Below are 18,599 nucleotides of genomic sequence, written 5' to 3'. Positions count from 1 at the left end.
GCCACGGGCCAGAGAAGATTCTGAGACCTCTCTATGTCCTAGTGGGTTCTGAGCTTGTGGCTCCAACTCCATCAGTGTCAGGAAGAAAGACATGGGACAAGCTGTGCTTCTCGGTCCCCTTAGACATCAGATAAGCAAAGGGAAGGGCCCAAATTCAAGGTTGCCTGCTTTTCCTGCCCCAGAGATCAGGATTTTCACAAGCTTCTGGTTCAAGTTCGTGTTCTGATAGAGGAATTCACCAGGGTGGAGGAACACCCTCTATCCCCTCAGCAGGTTCCCAGCAGAGGCGGGAAAGAACTAGTTCTCAAAGCTTGGGATCCTAGTTCTCATGTTTGGGGGCTACATGGGTCAACTGGGCACCTACCCGGTCCCACAGTGGCAGGCTGCCTGGTGTTTGCTTGCCCAGCTTCTCTGAGTGCATGCCTGCCTTGGGCAGCTGCCCATGACTATCTCTGGGTTCCTGTCTCCTGTTCCTGGGGACACAGTAGACAGAATAGATACCAAGGATGCCCACATGTGTCTTGATGTTCCTGAGTCCCCAGCCTATTGACTAACATTGTGCGTGTTTAGCTCTCTCATGGCTGTGGCTGCTGCCTGCCTAGGAGCTGCTAACTAACATGATTCTCAGCAGGTGAGTTACTCTTGTTCCATCTCTCACCCACTGTCCTGGGCTGCAGCCTGGAACTGGGTCCACGAGAGAAGGCTTGCCTGCATGGCCTCCAGCCTTTATTACTCATCCATGTAGGGTGGCGTGCAGGAGGGTCCCCAGAGAGAGAGAGGAAATATGAGAGATGGAGGGCCTCCAAGGAGACCTCTGCCAGCCGCGGAGGCGAATGTCCACAGAATGGAGAATGCTTCTAGGTCCCTTGTGTCACCTGCCAGTCCCAAGGCAAGGCTTTCCAGCGTGACTCCACATGTTGGGCACCGCACAACTCCAGAGGGAAACTCCACAGACAATGGCGTGCCTGGCAGGCCCTGGAGTTGTATGCCTTGGAACATGTGTTCTGGGAAAGTCCCTAGAGTCATCGCTGTGTGCTAAACAGGCTCCCGAGGCCCTGGGCGGGGAGGTCCAGCAGGAGGAGGTTCGTGAGCTTTGATTTTGCCTACTGGCATCCCAGAGGTGAATTCAGTATGGATTCTGCCTCTGTTTTCCCACATGACCTTGTAAAACCCTTTGGTCCTGGCATATTGAGATAGACTGGAAGTCTCCAGGAGTTTGAAACTATGGCGTTACGGGGGTTTGGATCAGCTTCTCATCATAAGCTCAGGGAGGCTCTGGGTGGGTGTATGATAGGCAACACCATATTGCCTGAAGCCACAGAGATCAATTCCGGCTTCTATTTCCAAAGCTCCTTTCCTGGGTTTCCAAGAGAGGCCAAATTTGAAGAGGGGGTACCCTTTGCTACCCTCTACCCTTCCTAGCCCAGGCTAATCATAGATCCTCTCCTAAGAATTGGTGGTTAACGCCTTACCTTTCCCATCTTCTCTTTCTCTTTCTCTATGTCCACTGGGTCAGGGGCATCCCCACACTGAAGGAAGGGCGGGACTGGGAGGTGGGCAAGATGATCGGGAGCACCTACCTCAGTAGTCCCCATTTAACTCATTTGCAGAAAGAACTGGGTTCCACGGAAGACATCTACCTGGCTTCCCGCAAGGTCAAAGAGCTGTCAGTCATCGATGGCCGGAGGGCCCAGAACTGTATCATTCTTCTCTCCAAGTAGGTACTCACCTGTAGCAGGGAAAGGCACCCCCAAGGAGAAGCCCAAAATGGGAGGTACAGGGGCTGAGATTTGGATATAACTCTGCAGGAGAGTGCTTGCCGGGCTGCCCAGTGTGCACCAGGCCCTGGGTTCATCCAGAGCACAGCAAAACAACACACATGACAGCTGAGCTGCAGGCCCGGGGAAGGTGGCTGAGGATCAGTGGCGATGTTGGCCTTGCCTCTCTGACTTCCCCAGAGGAGAGGGGGATGGATGCTGGCCTAGACCTCTGTCCTGCAAGCCCATGTGGAGCCGCAGCTTGGGCTCTTCAGACAGGAAACTGCCCTGTCCATGAGGCTCTTGACGAGTGGGCATCTGCCAGTGGTGCTACTCTAGATCCACGGAGGGCCCACTTGGAGAGGCCGGGCAGCAGCATGACCTCAGCCTGCAAGCATTTCCCTGGGCTTTGGAACAAACAAGCAGTATCTGTATTAACAGCACGGCTTCTGTGTGGGGGCCTCCCCCAGGCAGGGTCAGGGGCACCGCCCCAAGCTCTATTCTTAGTACCGCCTACAGCCTCCTCTGGGACATCTGCCCCCTCTGCCCTCCCACAAGTTCCCTGGCCTGAGTTTCTGCCATTGAGTGGTGGAGGAGTGCCGCTTCCCTAGGGTTCTCGTGGGTGTGTACGTGGAGGGGTGGAGAGGGACTGTGTAGGTGGTGAGCAGGGAAGATTAATGGGAGCTGGGTGGGAACTGGGCACTGTCAGAGATGCAAGAGCGAGACTGTTCCCCCAGAGTTCTGCTCTGTCCTCCCATGGAGATGCTGAGGATATTTGAGGCAGGAGGGAGGGGTGGAGGAGGAAAAAGGCCTGCCAGAATGCCTCTGCCCATCCATCTCAATCCCACGTGTCTCATCAGCTCTGACAAAGTTCAAGCAAGGCATCAGGGACTCAGGCTTCGATGAGAACTAAAACACTCATTAATGACATATGGAGTGCATCGGACGTCCTCTTTATTAAAATTAGACTCTATTTATGAAATTGGCCTGGGAAGCCTGTGTGGAGGAGGGAGGAGAGAGGGATCGAACTGGGGCTGGCGAGGAGAAGGTGAGGGCCAGGCCAGGCTGCTCAGGGCGGGTTTGTTGCAGGTTGAAGCTTTCTAATGAGGAGATACGCCAGGCCATCTTGAGGATGGATGAACAGGAAGACCTCGCTAAGGACATGCTGGAGCAGGTGAGGACCCTCAGGAGAGGAGAGGAGGCCAGCCTGGGGCAGCCTCAGCCCAGAAAGGCTGAAACCCGTGGGTCAAAGAGCCATGGATCTGGAGGCACTCACGTTTCCAGAAACTTCCCGGGACTAGGCTTTCTTCTAGGACAAGGTGCCAGAGAACAGTGCGGCCCCTGCAAAGCCCCAGGGAAGGGTCAGGTGGCAACCGTCATTTCCTCCTCAGATCTCTTTCACTTTAAGACATTGTGTCCTTTAAGAAGACCTGGGACATGGCAAACAGGCATGCTGCCAACTGGGCTTTATTAAAATGAAGAGCACAGTTGTCTAGCATGCTTGACGTCCTGGGTTCCATCCCCAGACTGAGCGTGGTGGTGCCCATCTGTAATCCCAGAACTGGGGTTTGAGGCCAGCCTGGGCTTCATGATACTCTATCTCAAAAGAGGAGCTGGGCTGCTGGAAGAGCACTTAAGAGCAGTTAAGAGCACTTTCTGCCCTTGCAGAGGACCCGGGTCCATTTCCTAGCACCCATATGCTGGCTCACAACCACCCATAACTCTAGTTTCAGGGGCTCCGACTCCCTCTTTCTACCTCCATGGGCGTCAGGCACACACATGGTACATAGACATACATGCAGACAAAACACCCATATACATAAATTAAAATAAATTTTAAAATCTGAAGAGAGAAGAGAAAGAGCCAGTGTCAATCCAAAGGATGCATTTTGCCTCAGGTGATAACAAGCCCACAGTGCTGACAGTGTTTTTCAAGCGGACATATAACAAACGGCTTGGATTTGGAGTAAGGTGCGCTGCAGACAAGAGAGAAAGTGGCAAAAGCCCCGTTTTGAAACTGAGCTGAAACCAGTGTTTTATAGAAGATGGTACCTGGCAGCCTGTGATCATATGAAGGGCCCCAGTGTCAGCAGTCACCAGAGAAGACAGCCAACCATAGAAAAGGAGTGTCACGGGCCCCCACGTTAGCTAAGATTAAAGACTGACGGTCACATGTTGACAAGGGTGTGGCAGAACTGGAATTCCCACTCAGCTCACTTTGCAGAGCTATTTGGCATGCGTATTAAGGCTAAACATAGGTCTGCCCAGGAATCTCACACTTAGGCACACACTAAAGAGAGGCCAATATAAATATTAAAAGACATATACAGACATAATTATAATAACTTGACTTATTAAACCTCCCAGAGGGTGAGAAAGCTAACTGATCATTAATTGGAAATTGGATAAACAGACCGTGGTACATCCCTTCAGCGGAACACTGCTGAGCAGTAAATACAGATAAACTAGTGACATACGCATGGGAGAATCTTGGATGTTATGTTGAGTGAGAGAAGGCAGATGCAAATTAAACATAGTGAGTTGGCTCTTTCTGTGGCTGTGGCGAAATACCTGAGACTAGTTAACCTATGAGTAAGAGTTTACTGGGCTCATAGTTCTGGAGGCTGGGAAATTCCAGAGCATGGTGCTGTATCTGCTTGGCACCTGGTGAGGTGCTGGACATCATGGGAGGAGACAGAAGATGCCATAACTTGGATTTCTCTTTCTCTTATCAGGCCACTAATGCCACAACTAGGGCCCTGCCCTTGTGGCCTCATCTAACCCCAATTACCCCCACCCAAAGACTCTACTGCCAGATGTCATTAACATTAACTGGGAAGTTTCCATATGTGAAGTTCAGAGGGACACTTTCAAACCATAGCACAAAGACTGGAGAGGTAACTCAGAGGTTAAGAGCACTGACTTCTCTTACAGATGTCTGGGGCTTAGTTCCCAGCACCCACATGGAGGCTCACAACCCTCTGTGACTCTAGTTCCATGAGATATGATGCCCTCTTCTAGTCTCTGCAGGCACTGCACCCACATGATGCACATACTCACGGAAAATACCTGAGCTCACTATATAGTCAGGCTGACCTCAAAATGGATGTGTAGAGCAGATTGGCCTCAACTCTCTAGGTAGCTCAAGCTTGCCTTGAAATTGGTATGTAGCCCAGGCTGTCCTTGAATTCTTCATTCTCCTGCCTCAGCAGGCCCTTCCAGTATTGAGCAGAGCAATGCGTGAGCCTCTCCACACTTCACACTGTATGCACTGCTCAACAGCTTCCCATCTGACTTGCATCTGCCCTTGACAGCTCCTCAAGTTCATCCCTGAGAAGAGCGACATTGACCTCCTGGAGGAGCACAAGCATGAGATTGAGCGGATGGCGCGTGCAGACCGCTTCCTCTATGAAATGAGCAGGTCAGATGGGCACCGGGTGTAGCAGGAGGGAGGAGATTCAGGTCCCGGCTCTGCCAATGGGGCACCGGGTGTAGCAGAAGGAGCAGGGGTCAGGGTTCAGCTCTGCCAATGGGGCACCGGGTGTAGCAGGAGGAGCAGGGGTCAGGGTTCAGCTCTGCCAATGGGGCACCGGGTGTAGCAGGAGGAGCAGGGGTCAGGGTTCAGCTCTGCCAATGGGGCACCGGGTGTAGCAGGAGGAGCAGGGGTCAGGGTTCAGCTCTGCCAATGGGGCACCGGGTGTAGCAGGAGGCGCAGGGGTCAGGGTTCAGCTCTGCCAATGGGGCACCGGGTGTAGCAGGAGGCGCAGGGGTCAGGGTTCGGCTCTGCCAATGGGGCACCGGGTGTAGCAGGAGGCGCAGGGGTCAGGGTTCGGCTCTGCTAAGGAAGGGGAGAGAAGGATGGTCCAAGTGGGAGCTAGAGCTGCCTCGGAGCCCCGGGTCCACCTGTGACACAGCCTGCCCTGTCCACAGGATTGACCACTACCAGCAGCGACTACAGGCCCTCTTCTTCAAGAAGAAGTTCCAGGAACGGCTGGCAGAGGCCAAGCCCAAAGTAGAAGGTAGAGCTGGGGCTTGCGGTGCACACCTGGAGTGGGGACATGTCTCCAGGTTGATTGGTGGCACAGAAGGGAATTTCTGCCTTACCCTGACCCCAGAGACATGCCCAGGTTAAGGATAACATTCAAAACTATGATCTTACATTCTTCATCAGGGTTTCATGTGTCCTAAGACAGCCTCCAGCTTACTATGTAGCTGAGGCTACCCTTGAACTCCTAATCTTCCTGCCTCCACCTTTCAGGTGATGAGATTACAGGAATGACCATCAACTTGAAATATTATTATTATGGAGAAATGCTCTTGTTTATGTTGGCGTATGTGCTGACCACATGATGCTTTCCTCTGCCTAGCATTGGCACCCCAGGGTAGGGCGTCAGTTGACTTCTGCCCCAGCCTGGGACAGGAAGGACCAGGAAATAGGAATGTAGCCAGCACCCTTCTTGGAGGCTGGCATGCAGTCATTCACCATTTCCTATTTGAGAACCACCATGTTCACAAAGTCTACTGGGCATGTCTGCTTACGTGCAAGCTCACCAGGAAGCAGGCCACCACATAGACCTAGAGGTATCCGGCTTGACAGAGAGTCTGGGTGATACAGGCCTTCTCCAGATCGCCATTTCTGAGAGCCATGAGGAGTGTTTTGGCCATGTAGATGCCTGCTGCCCTTCCAACGGGTCCCTTTCCTCTTGTCTCTCATCACTCACTGTGTCCGAGAGCATATCCTTGGGGTTGCCTATGGGGGTGGCAGAGGAGCAGGACTCAAGGGGTTGTGGGGAAGAGTGGAGGGCAGGATGGGGGGCAGATATATACACCCAGCAAGGCAGAAGCAGGAGAAACTGGTTGGGGTCTCACCTGGGGGTAAGAAGACTTACAGGGCAGAAAGATGCTCAGGGTGCCAAGCTGGAGCCATAGCAGAGCATGGGCGCCCCCTGCTGGACACTCTCTGAGATGCCTAACTCAGAGAGCAGGTTGGGTCTTTCCCAAAGGGTGCTTAGGGATTTCTGGAGTAGGAGTTTGTAGAGATAAGGGCAGTGGGGTTCTGTATGTACACACATGTACATGCAACAAGGGACCTTCAGCTTGTAATGAAGAATAGATCATCCATCTGTCTCTTCACCTCCACTCTCTTCCTATTGGAAACTACTTTGGGGACGTGAGGCACAGGCCAAGGCGTAGGTGTTCAACTATTTATGCCTCTTAGCTCAGTGGAGCAAACGTCCGTGGCCATTTGGAACTATGGAACCAGAGTAGCTTAGGCACTGGGAAGGTTTCCTCTTAGACCGTTAGGTACTCCAAGGAGATGTACCCAAGCTCTAGGGCTCAGAGGCTCCATAAAGCCTCTCTTTAATATCAAGCTGCACAGAAAAAGATGTGCTGGAGAGAACAGCTGTGGGGACGTCACACTTCTCTAGCTGGGATCCAGATTTGTAGACACCCTCCACTATGGATGGCTGCGCTCCTTGAAGGCTTTTGAGCCAGGGTGGGGAGAGATGCCTGAAGACATACACACAGTCATGTCCGTGTGCTGGGCTGTTCAGGAGTTGGGCTCCTTGAGATTCCTCCTTCTAGCTGTTCCAGAAGTATTCCCGAAGTAGCTAAGACAAGCCTACCTCAGCCGGGTGTGGAACCATTGACACCGACCATCTCCTCCCCCAGACAGGGCTCCAGGTGAAGTTACTTTGGGCATTTTACCAAGTTTGACAAATTTCCCAATTCTGTTTTGAATATATTCTCCCTATGAATACATTCATTGCTGAGTATACTAAATTTACCAATTCTCATTACAAGTAGATTCACTAAATATAGCCTGGATGAATGTGACTGCAAATGCAATATTCTTATGAATGTATTCATGAACGTATTATTCTTGTGAATACCTCTAAAATGTCAGCATCACAGACGGGAGTTTTCTCATCTCCTCTGATTTCCTTTCAACTCTGATCATTTTCTGTTTTGCCAACATTTTTAGCATTTTTAAAGGATATTCCTTTGTAGATTTTTCAAACAGTCCACCAACCTTAGAAAACTCTCCCTAGTCATATAAGTGGCTGAGGATTTTTGCAAGTAAGTTTTCTTTTTCTGTTTATCAAGACAGGGTTTCTCTGTGTAGCCCTGGCTGTCCTGGAACTCACTGTGTAGACCAGGCTGGCCTCGAAGATCTGCCTGACTCTGCCTCCCTAGTGCTGCAATTAAAGGCGTGAGCCACCACCACACATTTTATTTGCTTTTTTGAAAATAAACTTTTTACTGAAATATGACACATACACAGAGGAACCTACAAATTATTACAGCTGTTTGCACTGGGCAGTTGGGGTGTGATCACCATCCTGGCCATGTAATCAACCCAGGTTGAGAAACTGAAGGTCTCCAAGCCCTGTACCCCTCGTGTCCTTTGGTTGCAAGCTTTAGCCTTCACAGCCGAGCCATTTCTTCAGCCAAGCCCCACGCCCCTTTGAGACATAGCCTGACAGTCTTCAAACTCATAAATAGCAGGGGGTGTTAACTCATAGAATGTGCATACGTGTGATCTAAAGACTGTGTGGAAAACCCTCACTTCTCATTTTTATAATATCTTCTTCACTGTTACATTTTTTTTTTAACTGACTGACAACTTCTGCAAACATTTGGCCTGGGGTTTTCCTTTTTATGTGGTGTTTGTGCTTGTTCTGTGTGTGGCATGTGCACACGTGTGTACAATGCACACCCATGTGCATGCATGCAGAGGCCACAGGAAGATATCAGATGTCCATCTCTCTCTATTTTGGCTTTTGAGACAGTCTCTCTGTACCTGAAGCTTGTTTGGGCTAGCTCCTGGGATTCTCTTGTCTGTGGCTCCCCTCTTTCTCCAGCACTGGGGTTACAGCCCTATGCATGGTTATGCCTGGCTTTTTTTGTGGGTGCTGAGGACTTGAACTCAGATCCTCTTGCTTTCATAACAAGTGCTCCCACCCACTGGGGCATCACCTTCCAAGCCCCAAGGGCTTTTGTTTTATTTTCATAACAAGCATCTTCAGGAATGTCCTGTCTGCGTAGCCAGAGACCACCAGATGGTTTGGTCTTCCTACCGCTCTCTCAGAACCCAAGGTGTTATCTGAGGATGGTCCCTGAGGTTGACCTGTGACCTCCACATCTGATGTGCACATACCTGCACATGAATACATACACATGCTCATCCACATGAAGATACATGCACATATACAATACAGAATTTTAAAATGTGTCAGAGCTCCAGGAAGCACAAAATCTGTTAGGTCTAGAAAAATAAACTGCCATATTCAAATATGTATTCATTAAAATGTATAATAATCTTTATGTGCATGATAAGACAGTCCAGATCATTCTAGGGGTAGTCTACTCTGAGGGCAGGGTAGCTTTGTCCTGGCGGGGGGAAGAGAAATGGAAGGTCCTGAAGAGAACAGGTAGTCTCTACCCAAGAGTTGAAAAGGTCGCTCCTTCCATAGTCCTCCTGAGAAGCCAGGAGCCCTGCTGCCCTGGCTCAGTCTGTGCAGCATCCTGAACTGTCTCTCTTCTCCCAGCCATCCTGCTGGCCTCCCGGGAGCTGACCCTCAGCAAGCGCCTGAAGCAGATGCTGGAGGTGGTCCTTGCCATTGGTAACTTCATGAACAAGGGGCAGCGTGGGGGTGCCTACGGGTTCCGGGTAGCCAGTCTCAACAAGATTGCTGACACGAAGTCCAGCATTGACAGGTGGGGACTCGCGGGCCTCCTCGGCCTGTCTCACTCCGTCCTGATGTCTCCCTACCCCTCTCTAGCCCTCTTCTATCTCTGCATTCGAGCTGCCTTGTCCATTTTAAAAATATTTTGAAGAATTGTTTTAGTGTGGGGTGGGGTATGTGTGCATGTGTGTGTGCGTGTGCGTGTGTGTGTGTGTGTGTGTGTGTGTGTGTATGTCTATGTCTGTGTGTGTGTATGTCTGTGTGTATGTCTGTGTCTGTGTGTGTGTATGTCTGTGTGTGTGTGTGTATGTGTGTCTGTGTGTGTGTATGTCTGTGTGTGTATGTCTGTGTGTGTGTGTGTGTATGTCTATGTCTGTGTGTGTGTCTGTGTGTGTATGTCTGTGTGTGTGTGTGTGCGCGCGCGTGTGTGTGTATGTCTGTGTCTGTGTGTGTATATGTCTGTGTCTGTGTGTGTGTATGTCTATGTCTGTGTGTGTGTGTGTGTGTGTGTGCGCGCGTGTGTGTGCCTGTGGGGCCAGCAGAGGGCACTGGGTCCCCTGGCACTGGAGTTGCAGGCGTTTGTGGACGCTCGGGACCAAACTGAGGTCCTCTGGAAGAGCAGATGGACAAACTGCCATCTGTCCAAACCACTCTTCGTTTCTTCCTCTCATCACACTCTGTCTGGTTTCATCAGCCCCCTCTCCTGATGTGACTGTCATCCACAGGAACATCTCTCTGCTTCATTACCTGATCATGATCCTGGAGAAGCACTTCCCCGACATCCTGAACATGCCCTCGGAGCTGCGGCACCTATCAGAAGCCGCCAAAGTCAAGTAAGTGGTCTCTCCATGCTTTCTTCGCCTGTGGCCACACTAGCTGGCGCCCCTCACTTGAGGGGACACTGGGAGTGGGCAGGGCCTCAGGGTATGCTTTTAGAAGACCCAGACAGAGACAGCTGGCTGGTGCAAATCATCTTATTTCAGAGGTGATTCTGGAAAACACCAGAAGAATGAAGTAAGCCATGTGTAGAAAGAATGACTAACAGAAGCATTACTGAGCCAGTTACACTGGGGGCAAATGGAACTTAAGTCTGACATGGAAACAGTACAGAATAGAACACCCTCTATGCTTATCCCATGGTGCGGGGAGGAGTCGGTTAGTCATGCAGCACACTGGCTAAGTGTCCTGGGGTGTAAACATAACTCTAACAGGCAGAGGGGGCTGACCCAGAATAAAGAACACTCAGCTGGGGACTGGAGAGATGGCTCAGTGGTTAACAGCACTGCCAGTTATTCCAGAGGACCCCAGTTCAAATCCCAGCACCCACATGGTAGCTCACAACCATCTATAACTTCAGTTCCAGAGGAACTGAATGCCCCAATACCCTCTTCTGGCCTCTTCAGGTACCAGGCACACATGGGATACACACTTATATGTAGGTGAAACACTCACATATATAAAATAAATTTTAAAATAAGCACGTATATTTTAAGCCCGGTTGGTTGGAAGAATGGGCACTTTAAACTGTAATGGGCAGGGCATCCACAGCATCTGCTAAGGCTGTCAGACTTAATCTGTGATCTGGGGAAGCCAGACATGCTAAAGCTAACAGGTATCCAGTGCCACTGTGTGTGAGATATTCTGTGACTTGGCAACTATAAAAATCTGAAGTGTGTTTGACACATGACTCTGGAGGATTGGTAGTCCACTGGCACACTACAGTGTGGCAGAGGCATGCCAGGCTAGGACAAGTAACAGGGAGCCACTGTGCCATCTCAGAGCCCCCACCCTCAGGACTGACCTCATCAAATCAAAAGTATCTCTCCAGAGCTCCGCCGCTAATCACCATCAGCACGGGGCTGTGGAGAGACACCTGCTAGACGATGGTGAGCACTGCCCAGTGGCAATGAAAATAAATAATCCCAAGCCAGACGCTACTGTGAGAAAGCTTCTGACAGCGCTTGGGAGATAGTGCAGCAAGTGGTATGAGGGTCTGAGAGCCAGACCTAGAACCCAAGCAGACAGACAGACAGACAGACAGACAGACAAACAAACAAAACAGGTAGATAGCTCCTAAGAGACGGCTGAAGTTGTCTGCTGACTTCCACATGTGTGTGCATGCACACACATGCACCTGCACACACACACACACACACACACACACACACACACACACACACACACACAGCATCTGTAAGGATCCACGGAGCAGAGCTTTCACCCTGACACTTATAGACACCAACAGGCACATAGGGCGGTGATCTTCAGGGGCCTAAGAGGGCTGGGATGCAAGGCCACCATGCTTCAAGCTGCCCTTTCCCCGAACCATCCTTGGCTCCTCACATCCAGAGCTGACAGGTGTCTTCCCTCCCGCATCTCCCCACTGACGGGTGTCTTCCCTCCCCCTGTCTCCCCACAGCTTGGCAGAGCTGGAGAAGGAGGTGGGCAATCTCAAGAGGGGCCTGCGAGCAGTGGAGGTGGTAAGTGAGCCTGCTGGGTCCCAGTGGAGGCTTCCCACGGAGAAGCCATGGCTGCCATCACTGGATCCAGTGCCCCCGCCCCCACATCTCAAGCAGCAGAAGCCCTGTGGGATGCACTTAGATGACCCAGGGCAGCCGGGGGAGGGGGGGAGGCAGGGGGAGGTAGGACAGCCTCACAGTGGACAGAGCCTTCAGGAAAAAGCGATCCACCTTCTTGGGGATTTAGGCATTTAGACCCTTACAGAAGGGCTGTCTGTTTGAGACTGTCTCTATGTCACTGAGCAGGGGGATGTCCACATGACAGACTGAACCCTAGGACTGTCACATGCTCATGTTTGATCATAGTCAATGCAGAGGCTGAGCTGGCTACAGGAGGCATACAGCAGTGTGGCTGTGGGACCGCCATCCCCATAGAGATCCTGCCTTACATCTTTTCCCTTCATGCATGGACTAGCGGGGGCTCTGAGGGCTCATTCACTCACTGAGGAGAATTCTGGTATTTTAGTCCCTGAGGTGGCTAAACAAATCCATCAATGGTGTGGCTTTTATAAGCAAAAGACATTTACCTCTTGTAATTTGGCAGGGTAGGCCATTCAAGATCAAGGTGCTAGCAGGTCTGATGTCTAGTGAGAGCCTGGTCCTTGTAGATGGGACTTCTCACTGTGTCCTCACCTGCTAGAAAGGACACACTCCCCTGGGGCTCTTGTATAGGGCCACTATACAAAGATTCTGACCTATGACCTCTTCACTTGACAGGAGTGTCCAACCCATGACCCGTAGGCCACATGTTCCTCAGGAGAGCTTTGAACGGGGCCTGACACAAAACCACAAACTTCAGACGTTATGAAATTTTTTATGATTATCTTTTCATAACTCAGTTGTGTACTTCTCAAGGGTGCACTTCGTAGATAACAGCATCGTGTCAGACGTTTGGGTGCACCTGTGAGGTCCCACCTCCTTGCTTTGCCTTAGGGGTTAGGATCTCATACAGGAATATTGAGAAGACACAGACCCTGGATCCCAGCACTGGGTCTCTGGTCATGTTACCACCATTGCTGTTCTCATGGCTTCATAGCTGATGCACTCTCTGGGACATCTTCAACTCTTTGTCCCTCACACTTGGGAACTAGAGACTTTTCCCAGAATTCCCATGAAGGAAGAAGGAGGGTAAGAGGAGAATTGATTCAAGTTGAAGTTAAGAATTAGAGAGCCTCTGTTGCTACCATGGGTGACAGCTTCCATTTTGATGGTCCTGGAAAGTGCTCCTTAGAGTGTGGACCATAGCCTAGCAGCAAGATTTCCCAGACAATGCTGCTTGGCCCTGGTCATACTTAATTCAAAAGCCGTTAATGAAAGGACAACGGTGGTGATGGGTTAGGGAAGGATGTGAATAGCTGTACAGACCAACAGCTCTTAAAGACGATATTACCTTTAGAATTGTGAACCCAGGTGTCATCTTTTCCAAAGGCATGTGTGATGTCCTGTGGCTAATGAGGAGCATATGGTGGCCCCTGGTCTCCGCCTGTCTAAATCATGCTTTATCCTCCCTTCCCAGGAGTTGGAATATCAAAGACACCAGCCACGGGACCCCAATGACAAGTTTGTCCCTGTCATGAGTGACTTCATCACAGTGTCCAGCTTCAGTTTCTCAGAGCTGGAGGACCAGCTCAATGAGGCCAGGGACAAGGTAAAGGTGGCCCAGCACCCCCACTGGTCCTCAGCTCATCTCTTCCAGGACTGGTGTTGTCACCTGGTCCTACCACGGACAGGGACAAACCCAGCGCCTCAGAGCCTAGGAATTCCTCTCCCCTCTCTCCTCCAAGGCAATGACAACCCCAGACTGAAGAGATCAGGCTGCACTTCGTAGGTATCCAGGCACCATAAGCATCATTTTAAATTTTATTTTTGTGTATATGTGTGTGTATGTTTGTGTGTGTGCTTTTGTACACATGCATGTGGAGACCAGAGGACAACCTCAGGGGTCTTTTCCTCAGGAGCCGACCACTTTAGTTTTTGAAACCGGGTCTCATTGGGACATGTTTCCTGGATGATACTATGTGAGCGGGGTAAGAGAACACAATGCTCAGACAAAGTCAGAGTGGTACCTGCTTCATGTCCACAGAGCTGGTGGCTTCCATCTGTCACCCCACTTAACTGTCACAATGATACCATGAAGCTGATCCCCATTTTACAGGTGAAGAAGTTGAGTCACAGAGGGGCTAAGTCACCCAGTGATTAGCTGGCCTGTGAGGGCCCTTTCCAATCGAGCCATACAGCGCCTGACCTTAGATAAGTCTTCCCCAAGTCACCGTCTCCTGGTCTCACACCTACAATATAAGAGACCCAGAGGGGGGGCGAAGGTAGACTATCAGGTAGTCTCAACCCGCCTCCCCAGAAGTCAGCCTCGTGGTTTTTTGTGGGGAATAACAGGGTAGGGACAGAGAATGGATCACTAGTGAATTTTGGATTGAAACATTCACAGGTGAACCCTGGGGTCTGAGCCATCTGTGCCATGCCTACAACCCCCTAGCCTGGACTGGGCTCAGTTGGGAGCTAGCCGACTGCAGGCTTGGCTTACCATGCTTCTACCCGTGTCTTTACAGTTTGCCAAGGCACTGACACACTTCGGGGAGCAAGAGAGTAAGATGCAGCCGGATGAGTTCTTCGGCATCTTTGATACCTTCTTGCAGGCCTTCTTGGAGGCCAGGCAGGACCTGGAGGCCATGAGGAGGAGGAAGGAGGAGGAGGAGCGGAGGGCACGCATGGAATCCATGGTGAGGGCTGCGCCTGGCTGGGGACAGGATGTGGCAGAGGCGGGTGTGAAGGGGATACTGCTTGGACTTGTGAGATCAAATAGGCATGTTAGGGGCTGCTGTTAGCCCCAGAAGAGAGAGACATCTCCTTCGGGGGGAGAAAGACATGTAAGGTGGGGGAGGGGGGAGCAGAGTGGTCCCTGGCAGGTGAAACGTGTCCAGGGTAGGGTAGGCTTAGGCTGGGAGAGCACCCAGGATGCAGAGGGCTGCAGGACGCGGGCTTGTGTCCTTCAGTTGCCTCCTTTCCACTCTCAGTTGAAGGAGCAGCGTGAGAAGGAAAGGTGGCAGAGGCAGCGGAAGGTCCTGGCCGGTGGCACCCTGGAGGAGAGTGGAGAGTTCGATGACCTGGTGTCGGCCTTGCGCTCAGGAGAAGTTTTTGACAAGGACTTGAGCAAGTTTAAGCGCAACCGCAAGCGAGGAGGGACTCAGGCCCCAGAGGTCACCCGTGAGAGGGCGATAAGCAGGCTAAAGCATTGACTTGGGGGCTGGGGACTGGCCACATGGCGGCAGGCCTGGAGACAGGGAGCAGGGGAGATGATTTGAACAGACGCAGCAATGACTCCAGTGGTTTGGAAAGCTGGTTTTGGGAGCCCTGGGCTGGGTCCCAGGGGCTGTGTGTGGCTAGACCGGGTGTCTCCCACACTGACAGAGGGCCGTGTCTCATCTCCCCTTTACATTATGCATTCACATCCTGTCTCTCTCTCTGCCCCTCCCTCTCCTGGCCATCATTCTCTAAGACTAGCATGGACATCCCTGGCGGGCCCTGGGCTTTGGCCAGGAAATCCCGGGCCAGAGAACACTGTTCTCCACACCTCATGTTGGCACAGAGATGTTCAAAATCCAGGAGACCACATTCCTTTTCAGACCTCTTGAACAGTGTGTGGTGGTGGAGTGGGACCCAAGAACCAACAGTAGGGACTCTAGGTGGCTCTCTGAAAAGACAGCTCAATGGAACATGGATCTGAGACGGAAATGAGGGGCCTTATGTGTTCTATCGAGATATGCTCTAGCATGCTCCAGAAGAACACATGTAGAAAGGGACCAGAGCCAGCAAGTGAGTTATCTGCCTTTTTCCTAGAGCAAGTCCTGGGGCCTCTCCTCTCCCCGTGGTCACCTTCATCCCATCTACTAAATCTCCTGTCCCCAAATTCTTCTCTGGATTGCAGAACTCTGGCCCACCGCCAGCTTACAGTATGGCTCTGGTAAGGAGGGGTGTCCAAGAAAGACTCCCTTCATCACCTCACCAGGCTCAGGCATAGGGACCCCAAAGCAAACCCCAATGCAACCTGACCACTGTCCTGGAGAGACAGTGACCTGAGTTCCCAGCAGTTCCTCACCAGAGGACAACACTCAAATGTGTCACTCCTGGGGATCTACCATTCCACTCAGCTGACCGACCCCTTCCATCCCTCTCAGTCTCCATCTGAGGTCACAGCGGAGCTCCATGTACTTGGCTGCAGCTGGCTTTGGGAATTGTTCCGGAGGCCTAGACCCACCCTCCACGTTTGACTGTCATTCTGAGGGAGACATGTAGCCAGATGGGGCTGAGAAGAGCAGGCAGGAAAAGCTGAGATGAGGATGGAGGAAGGAAAATTTGTGTAGGATGCTCACGTCAGGGCTTGCTCTTGCATCTGTGCTCAGTTTGGTTCCTCAGCCTGACTTGCATGGGACCATCCTGGCCCTCCTCCTGTTCACTCATCTTCTGTTCCGCCCATCTTCAGTTGTTGTTGATGGTATGGGTGGCAGCACTACTATATCTAGGCAAATGTTCTAAATGGAGCAGGGTAAGATCAACTCCATGAAGGTTCTTATTATCTAGTGCACCTCTGTCCCCTCCCATCCTGAGACCAATCTTGCCTGAGTACCACCCACCAGCCCCTGGCTCTTCTCCTCTAGCCGCCTGGCTCAGGGTCATTGCCAGTGGCCGTGGATGCTCACTCCTGTAACTGTCCACCTTCTGTTTTTCTACATGAGATTCCTAGTGGGTGGGGCCATAGTAGCTGTGGGGAGGAGAAACATGGCGTTAAGCTGGGCATGCACAGGGGCTTGAGAGGCATCTCAGCAAGTAGAAGACAGGCCAGTAGACAGAGTGGGAAGAAGCCAGCCTAAGAGGGCAAAAGGGCTTCTAAGAAGGTGGCTACTGCCTCACTCCCCAGCAAGCTATTAAGAATGGAGAGGCCGGAGCTGGACATCTTCCCATCTTCCAAACTGCCCAGGCTGTCGGCCTAACATGCTAGGGGCAGGAGACAGGCATGCTGTGTTCCGGCCTTCCCAAACACCACCAAGACTGGACATGCACTAGGAAAGACAAGGAAGATGGAAGTTCTTGAAGGAACACAACAGATCCTCAGAAAAGCCATTTGGCATCTCTCCAGAGCCCAGCCTTCTCACCCCAAAGAATTTTGCCTTCTCTATTTATTATTTTCCAAATCTGGCCAGTGGCTCTGGTGCTATATGTCTTTGTAACCAGATTTCAACAGTGCCTTGGAGTACGGACCATTGTGAGTGGCTCAGCAGGAAGTGACTGGTGCCGTGGAGGTGGACAGGCTGGTCCTCAACGTTAAACGAAGTCTACCCCAGTGCCTTCCCACCTGTCTTGCCCCTGTGGGTCAACTGCTCCAATTAACTTTGTGCACAATGTAAGATTCGTAGTCCAGCCAACACACCCTTCTCAGCAGAGGCCATTCCCTTCCCAAGACGGAAGTTTGTCTGGGGAGGAAGGACAAAACTCTCCAGGTAGGTGGAGATAGGCATGGGGTCTTCACATCCACTCCTATTGACACCAACTTGGGAGCTGTGACCATCTCCCTGGGACATCTGCCAACCTTCATGCCAAGGCCACTCTCAACAGCTGCTGCCGAAGACAAATAAGGTTCATATGTACAGAACTCTACAGTGTCCTTTTTACCCGCACCCTTTTATAAGAATATATTGTAATACTAAAAACTATTAAATTCATCCCCACCCCCAGCCTGCCTATAAACTTATCTTCTTCCCATGTGGACTTGGGTTGTGCCTGAGTGGGCAGGGCCAGTTGTGGGCTGGGCCAGTGGTGGACAGGGCCAGTGGTAGGCAGGGCCAGTGGTGGACAGGGCCAGTTGTGGGCTGGGCCAGTGATGGGCTGGGCCAGTGGTGGGCTGTGTCAGTGGTGGGCAGGGCCAGTGGTGGGCAGGGTCAGTGGTGGGCTGTGTCAGTGGTGGGCAGGGTCAGTGGTAGGCAGGGCCAGTGGTGGGCAGGGTCAGTGGTGGGCAGGGTCAGTGGTAGGCAGGGCCAGTGGTGGGCAGGGTCAGTGGTGGGCTGTGTCAGTGGTGGGCTGGGTCAGTGGTGGGCTGAGTCAGTGGTGGGCTGTGTCAGTGGTGGGCTGGGTCAGTTGTGGGCTGGGTCAGTGGTGGGCAGGGTCAGTGGTGGGCTGGGTCAGTGGTGGGCTGGGTCAGTGGTGGGCAGGGTCAGTGGTGGGCAGGGTCAGTGGTGGGCTGTGTCAGTGGTGGGCTGGGTCAGTGGTGGGCTGAGTCAGTGGTGGGCAGGGTCAGTGGTGGGCAGGGCCAGTGGTGGGCAGGGCCAGTGGTGGGCTGGACCTAGTTCCTACCAGTTCTATGAGTGCCAATGTACATTTTCTGGAATGTTCCAAGCCAACTGAGGTTCCGTGGATGCTTGAGTTGGGAACATTTGTTAGACATTTGTCACCACACCTCTGTACAAGGCAGAGGGAATGCCAGGCCAGGGGCACCACTGCAGACAGACCTAAGAAGCCACCCAGCTTTGATAACCCTGCATGCTAGGCCATTGTTTGGGGTACATAAACTAGGAGCTTCTATCTAATTCACAAGCCTACTCTCCAAGAGTTGGCCATGTAGCTGA

The 18,599-nt window shown here is 51.8% G+C and overlaps 1 protein-coding gene across 6 annotated transcripts in view; it reads left to right on the top strand.

The window, feature by feature from the left end:
- Positions 1 to 17,711, top strand: part of Daam2 (dishevelled associated activator of morphogenesis 2) — a 115,241-nt gene extending 97,530 nt beyond the window's left edge. For 5 of the 6 annotated variants that reach the window (XM_052745596.1, XM_052745593.1, XM_052745592.1 and 2 more), the window contains 10 exons: positions 1,611 to 1,717; positions 2,847 to 2,931; positions 5,072 to 5,178; positions 5,688 to 5,776; positions 9,311 to 9,479; positions 10,174 to 10,281; positions 11,868 to 11,928; positions 13,484 to 13,615; positions 14,532 to 14,702; positions 14,997 to 17,711. In XM_052745596.1, the coding sequence (XP_052601556.1) occupies positions 1,611 to 1,717; positions 2,847 to 2,931; positions 5,072 to 5,178; positions 5,688 to 5,776; positions 9,311 to 9,479; positions 10,174 to 10,281; positions 11,868 to 11,928; positions 13,484 to 13,615; positions 14,532 to 14,702; positions 14,997 to 15,218 (1,251 nt within the window). In that variant the 3' untranslated portion in view covers positions 15,219 to 17,711. Of the gene's footprint in view, positions 1 to 745; positions 890 to 1,610; positions 1,718 to 2,846; positions 2,932 to 5,071; positions 5,179 to 5,687; positions 5,777 to 9,310; positions 9,480 to 10,173; positions 10,282 to 11,867; positions 11,929 to 13,483; positions 13,616 to 14,531; positions 14,703 to 14,996 lie in introns of all 6 variants that reach the window. The other variant, XM_052745597.1, reaches the window with a different exon arrangement.
- Positions 17,712 to 18,599: the final 888 nt, after the last annotated feature.

Source organism: Peromyscus californicus, unplaced genomic scaffold, assembly GCF_007827085.1.
Source record: "Peromyscus californicus insignis strain IS unplaced genomic scaffold, ASM782708v3 Scaffold_19__1_contigs__length_69161282, whole genome shotgun sequence".
NCBI lineage: Eukaryota > Metazoa > Chordata > Mammalia > Rodentia > Cricetidae > Peromyscus > Peromyscus californicus.
Note: the sequence above shows the minus strand (reverse complement) of the source record. Positions and strands in the feature narration are given on the sequence as shown.